Source organism: Pecten maximus, chromosome 14 (genome assembly GCF_902652985.1).
Source record: "Pecten maximus chromosome 14, xPecMax1.1, whole genome shotgun sequence".
Taxonomy (NCBI): domain Eukaryota; kingdom Metazoa; phylum Mollusca; class Bivalvia; order Pectinida; family Pectinidae; genus Pecten; species Pecten maximus.
Genome location: NC_047028.1, coordinates 1396467 through 1403563, shown reverse-complemented (window position 1 = coordinate 1403563; position 7097 = coordinate 1396467). Strand labels below are relative to the sequence as shown.

The 7097-nt window shown below is 37.5% G+C and overlaps 1 protein-coding gene across 1 annotated transcript; it reads right to left on the bottom strand.

Annotated features, from left to right (window-relative positions):
• Positions 1-1370: 1370 nt before the first annotated feature.
• On the bottom strand, positions 1371-5037 carry LOC117342283. Its single transcript, XM_033904377.1, has 3 exons — positions 4777-5037; positions 3522-3672; positions 1371-3055 (listed from the first exon to the last, which is right to left on the bottom strand). The coding sequence occupies exons 2-3, from the start codon at positions 3664-3666 to the stop codon at positions 2820-2822; spliced, it is 381 nt and encodes a 126-aa protein (XP_033760268.1). The 5' UTR covers positions 3667-3672; positions 4777-5037; the 3' UTR covers positions 1371-2819.
• Between the last annotated feature and the right edge of the window lie 2060 nt (positions 5038-7097).

Sequence of the window (7097 nt, the reverse complement as noted above, 5' to 3'; positions counted from 1 at the left end):
GTTAAATGTGTAATACTCGCTAAATATCGCCGGACTGTAGTGACAGGGTTCTGTTAAATGTGTAATACTCGTTAAATATCGCCGGACAGTATTGTTAGGGTTCTGTTAAATTTGTAATACTCGTTAAATATCGCCGCACTATAGTATCAGGGTTGTGTGGAATTTGAAATTATCGTTAAATATCGCCGGACTGTAGTGACAGGGATCTGTTGAATTTGAAATTCTCGTTAAATATCGCCGCACTATAGTACACTGTATAGTGTTCTGTTGAATTTGAAATTCTCGTTAAATATCGCAGCACTATAGTATCAGGGTTGAATTTGAAATACTCGTTAAATATCGCCGCACTATAGTAATCAGGGTTGTGTTGAATTTGAATTTCTTGTTAAATACCGCCACACTATAGTATCAAGGTTCTGTTGAATTTGAAATGCCCGTTAAAAGTCGGTGTATTAATTAGCGAGTAAGTGTACCGTGGGATTTGATTTACTCGTTAGTCTGTTGAATGAAACTATCGTTCTGTACAATATGACATAATACTTTTTTAATTTGTTCACAGATAATCAGGAACAGTGGTGTTTTTCATATCCGAAGACAGAATAGACATTACATATGTACGTGGTGGGGGTGCTACTTGTGTGGAGAGTTCCAGTGCGTGTCACGCGGTTTGTTGAATGCTAGCTAAAACATTGGTTATTTCTGTCATAATATGTTATGGATGAACAACGTAAATTTCTTTTACTTCCTATGTTATCAATTGAATTTAATTTTAATTATACAATGTAATGTTTATATAACGCTATTGCATATAAACATACATTTTATAAACACGTGGGTACAGTAACTTTTGAATTTTTTCATCATCATTCTTACCTTTTACGGTCAATGCATATTTGATCATTTATGTTTTACGAGAGAAGACGGAGTATAAATTTTAAACTTTAGTCTGATCCTATTTGTATATTTTCAAATATAATATGCTTAAATCAAATAAAAATACGCGAAAGAATGACTTCATTAGCAAGTGTGTATACAGCGGTTTCGCCGCTTTAGAACATACTTATCGGTTACATTAGTGTCCGACCGTGTTCAAGTTGATTATCCTCCGATTTGTATAAACAACCATACATAATGTACAAGTGTAAAGATAACTACTTTACGTTAACATTCAGCAGGACACAATTCCATTTTCTAATTGAATATAAACATGTTACCTCCAGCGTTACGGTATTTCTCCGGGACAGAAATGTTGTCAATTGAATGTGGCCCTTTGAACGTTAATTCGGAAGCAACATGCTGCACCGAGATTGATATCGGGTGTTATAGCATACCTGTAGTTACACAAACCTGAATTAAACTCACAGAGTCAATGTAATTGCCTTGGTTTTTATTGTCAAAGAATAACAACGGATTTTACCATGATATGGATTTCACTTGACACAAGGCACTGACCACCCAATGCCTGGTGAAGGACCTCCACATTATCTGTAGGTACGGATACTTATCTCTCTCGTGCTCTCACTCGCAATCATACATACATTGTTTAACCCCCTCACTACACATCATTAGATACATAACAAAGAACACTAAATTCAGTGAAATCGTATGACATATTCATAGTTTAACAGAAGCCCGGGCGTTAATATGAAACCTCAAACCTTAGCTGCTAGTCTCCCAAGCTTTATACTAACACAGACAGGCGATTAAAATGTATTTATGATTGGTGATTTATTTATTTCAAATACAGGCAAGTGCAAAAGTTCCACTTCCGGTTCTGTGAAAAGCTTTTGCATGAACGCACCACTGTCATATGCACCAATACCTGTGAATGCGTAAAATAGAAAAATGTAACAAGCCAACTCTGACCTAGCTGGATATTACCTCTGACCTAGCTAGATATTTCCTCTGACCTAGCCGGACATTACCTCTGACCTAGCCGGACATTACCTCTGACCTAGCTGGATATTACCTCTGACCTAGCCGGACATTACCTCTGACCTAGCCGGACATTACCTCTGACCTAGCCGGACATTACCTCTGACCTAGCCGGACATTACCTCTGACCTAGCCGGACATGACCGCTGTCATCGCTAAAGTATTGCAAATATCAATGCATCTACCAAAGGAAAAAGGTTTCAAAATTAGCTGTGAAATAATGCACTTTATACACAGCTATGGAACATCTCATGTTGTCAACTTGTTAACTTAATATGCTAGGGGAAATGGTGTCTATGGTAGCCTCGCTCCTATCAACATAACCTCCACACTATCTTACTCTACATATACAAATGAATGGACCATGATCAGCGTAAACATATGAGGCTGTGACATGGTGTAGATCTACATAAATACAACGGACCTCTCTCTCACTCCCTTACACGCCGCTCACCTAAAATTAAAATAATTTAATGATAATTGGTGTTATTCTGCCTCCTAAGTAAATCACATACATCTGTTCACTGTGAGAATGTAGAGCAATGTTATATTACATCGTAATGTTACATAACGAGACTAAAACACATATATTGATGCAATATAAGTGAGCCCTTATCTTGTCGACGCAAGAAAAGTTCAGAAACAGATTTTATAGCTAATGTTCTCGGATTTAAAATGTCATTTGGTGAGGGTCCAGATTCACCCTCCCCCGGTGGAATGTCTGTGTTCACACATTGTCGTTGCCACAACGCTGAAGTCAGGTGCCATTTGTTAAGCGTTTTTTTACTGTCTTGTCGTGCACTCATGGCCGTGAAATTGTTGTCCTTGGTCAGAAACGCTTTGATTATTATCTTTGTTTTTGTCCAATCAAATCATTGTCCATTTTACTTTTCGATAATGATAACCGTGTCGCTAGACCGACTGTATGGTCTCAACACTCGCTCACACCTCTCGGACAGCTGTCCTCGGGGATTGCGCCGTCTGGCACGCATAAGTTGGTTGAAGCAATGTCGAAAGGCCATTACGGTCTCATTTGGGAAACTGCGCCTGCGTCGGTTGGCGTTCCGGCCTCGGTGCATCCGGGAATTGAAGGCATTTTCCGCCTCAAGGATTGAAAACGCTGCAATAAAGATAAAACATTGGTTAAAGTAAAAGTATAAATAAGGTAATATGTTTTAACATATAACAATGCAGGGGGCCTACATGATAGCATTTCAAATAAAACATAAAAAAAAAAAAATTAATATTCGTTTTGCCAAAATTATAGAAAAGACGAATTCGTGCGCCGATAGTGTCGAATCACTGGTAACTCAAATTTAAGCTCGAAATGAATCAATTTGACAAATGGTTAGGGGTAAACATCCCGCAACTTCAAAAAATACAAAGATATGTTTGGTTGATATTGGATAATTGTTTGATTTGAAGTAAACTAGATTAATTGATGATTAAGACAATCAATTTTAATTTCATTCCAAAGTCGGCTGGTATTAAATTAATCTACGTTTGCTAGAATTGGAGAAACATTGTTTTACACGCCAACTGACGGACAATAGATACAAAGTACTCTGATATGCTTCAACACTTACCTTCGTCTATATCCTGTTCTACCCTAAAATGATGATTGGACCGCAGCTGTCGGGAATGACGAGATGTGATTGGTGTAGCCGTGAAAACATCGGCCAATAGAACAACAGCTAGGACACACAGCAACACACTCTTGTACAGTTCCATGTTAGTCTGTAAAGATAAAGTCAATAGTATCACGTGTAATCTGGAACATTCCTTAAACTTTCGGACAACTATATAAAAAAAATACTATCAAGTTTAATCGTAGATAAATATAAAAATAACACCCTATTTAAAACCTCGTTACCTATATTGGGTTTGAAGTCTGTATCAACTCTAACACACCGAGTGGTATAATTTGTGGTACTTGCATTCGAGTTTGGAGGAATATGAGCAAGGTGTTCGGACGAGGTCCAGGGTATAACGGGGTTCACAGCTGGCTGCACAATTTACCACGTGGAGCAGATTTGGAGTTAGCCGGTGGTAGTAGCTATATGCCTGAGCGGCTTCACCGATTACAGTCACCAACCGGATTAAACCAGTTTTGTACCGCCGACACGATTTACCATTTTGTTCATTTTGAATTTTCTACTAAGTCATAATGTACTTAATTAATTTGATACTATTTTAAAGTGCTGTGTTTCAGCCTTAATTAATGGTGTGTAGGTTATAACGGTAAAGTGGTACTGATGTTACTTAGACAAGTGTGGGTAGTTTTAACCGATTCCATACCAATTATACTCTCTCCACTCCTAGTGTGAAACCAAAATCGACAGAGAAAGCTCTTTAATGTATTTAATATAGCTAGTTTATCAAATGGTTAGAGACTCTGGGGTACACGGCCTTACAAGTGACGTCAACCACACAGGGATATGATGACGTATTATGATAATTCGGTTAAAACTCAGTGTTCATGGGTACATATATCATACTAAACTTTAATGCCTTTCAGATATAACTGTTTAACTTCCACAACCATCGAGAAAGTGTCCGCTCAGTCACGAAGCCAGTACATTATGATAATTACACAGAACATCTAACGGCAGTAACCGATCAGTACTCCTATTCAATTCATTCATTGTCAAGCTATTTTTGCGAACTCTATTCTGAATGTAAAATAAATAATGGCATTAGTAAATTCAAGAAAATGAAAGAGTAAATCGTAAAATTTCGAAAAGAAAAAGAAAACCCACGTGTTCTGTTAGAGTTGTAAATGAGGGTTTCTTACAAGTTGATCAGGTAATATAACATGGCACGATATAAAGTAATACTTACTTTTGTTTGGAGGTATAATCTGCTTGAAAAGTCAATCAAAAAGTTAATTCCAATAACACGTGGGTTGTTAGTCCGTGTAGTGTGTTCGCGATCAGCCGGTGGAGTGGCGATCAGCTGATTCTGTAACTCAAGCCTTATATACCGGCGCGCCGGGGGCCCACAGTCGGATAAATATTCAGTCACATTTAAATGAAACACGTCATATACGGCAGCTGTACGGGCACATGTCAAAAACTGTGGGGGACACGTCAACAACCAAACAAGCACAAATAAACAACTGTTAGGGGCAAACTCAACTTCTGTAGGGAGCACCTCGAAAACAGCAAGAACGCAACACAACACACATCTACAGACAAAACGACAAATGTATTGTTGACAGCATGACAACTGTACGTTGATACCATGACAACTGTAGGTGATACCATGACAACTATGTTTATACCATGACAACTGTATGTTGATACCATGAAAACTGTACGGTGATACCATGACAACTGTATTTTGATACCATGACAACTATACGGTGATAAAATGACAACTGTATTTTGATACCATGACAACTGTATTTTGATACCATGACAACTATACGGTGATAAAATGACAACTGTAGGTGATACCATGACAACTATGTTATACCATGACAACTGTATGTTGATACCATGACAACTGTACGTTGATACAATGACAACTGTACGTTGATACCATGACAACTATACGGTGATACTATGACAACTGCACGTTGATACCATGACAACTGTACGGTGATACCATGACAACTGTACGGTGATACCATGACAAAAGTTCGTTGATATTATGACAACTGCACGTTGATACGATGACAACTGTACGTTGATAGCATGACAACTGTTCGTTGATACCATGACAAAAGTTCGTTGATATTATGACAACTGCACGTCGATACGATGACAACTGTATGTCGATACGATGACAACTGTATTGTGATACCATGACAAATGTACGGTGATACCATGACAACTGTACGTTGATACCATGATAACTGTACGCTGATACCATGACAACTGTTGTACGTTGATACAATGACAACTGTATTTTGATACCATGACAACTGTACGGTGATACCATGACAACTGTATTGTGATACCATGACAACTGTACGGTGATATAATGACAACTGTACGGTGATACCATGACAACTGTGTGGTGATACCATGTCTACTGTACGTTGATACCATGACAACTGTACGTTGATACCATGACAACTGTACGTTGATACCATGACAACTGTATTGTGATACCATGACAACTGTATTGTGATGCCATGACAACTGTACGTTGATACCATGACAACTGTATTGTGATACCATGCCAACTGTATTGTAATACCATGACAACTGTACGTTGATACCATGACACCTGTATGTTGATACCATGACAACTGTACGTTGATACCATGACAACTGTACGTTGATACCATGACAACTGTACGATGATACTATGACAACTGTACGGTGATACTATGACAACTGTACGGTGATACCATGACAACTGTACGGCGATACCATGGCAATTGTACGGTGATACCATGACAACTATACTTTGGCATATATTTCTTCTGTCACATTAAATTTTCCTTTCTTTTAATTGTATTAATTACATATCTTTCTATCTTTTTCACGTTTTATGCCGATCATTCTTTCCTATCATTTCCCCTACACATTCTATATTTTACCAAAACAATTATATTCCATGTGTATTTTATTTTTTTCGCTATTAATATTTTTTCTTGAACTTTTGTCTTTTTTTCCTCCAACGCTTTCTTCGCTTATTTTTCTCCCAATCGAATCTTTCTTTTCATCCTCTCGTTATTTTCTTTCCTAAATTTTTGTTTAATTTCCTCTAATATTTCTTATGGAATGTTTTGAAATATTCTTTCGTTTCTTTACCTTTGGTTATTTTGTGTCTACCGCTTTTTCTTATGTCCAATCACAACTCGTTTTCACTTATCTTTACGAGTTTCTTACCTTCAACCCTACATGTACCTTTACCGACCATGTCTGTATCCATTCTTTATTTTAACTTCTCGATTTCACATGGTTGAATTACAGCTACTTATGTTTTTTCTCAAAAGCTATTCCTTTCTTCCCCTTATTTTCTTTCTTTTAATCCTTTTATTTCTTTTTTCGCTTCAAGTCTTTTTTATTCTCCCTACTCGTCCTCTTGCTTCTCTCTTTCTCGGCAGTACTTCTAATAAAGCTGACAAAAGATGATGCATCAGTTAATATGGTGTTTAAGCTGTTCCGGTTTTGTAAGCTACCAAGACAGTTTTCCCGTTAGGCTGT

What these genes read in the sequence shown, in the direction of transcription:
- LOC117342283 (XM_033904377.1), bottom strand. Translation starts at nt 3,666, where the DNA reads ATGGAACTGTACAAGAGTGTGTTGCTGTGTGTCCTAGCTGTTGTTCTA. An exon ending in AGAACAGGATATAGACGAAG is followed by an intron (nt 3,056 to 3,521) that starts GTAAGTGTTGAA and finishes TCTTTATTGCAG; the next exon opens with CGTTTTCAATCCTTGAGGCG.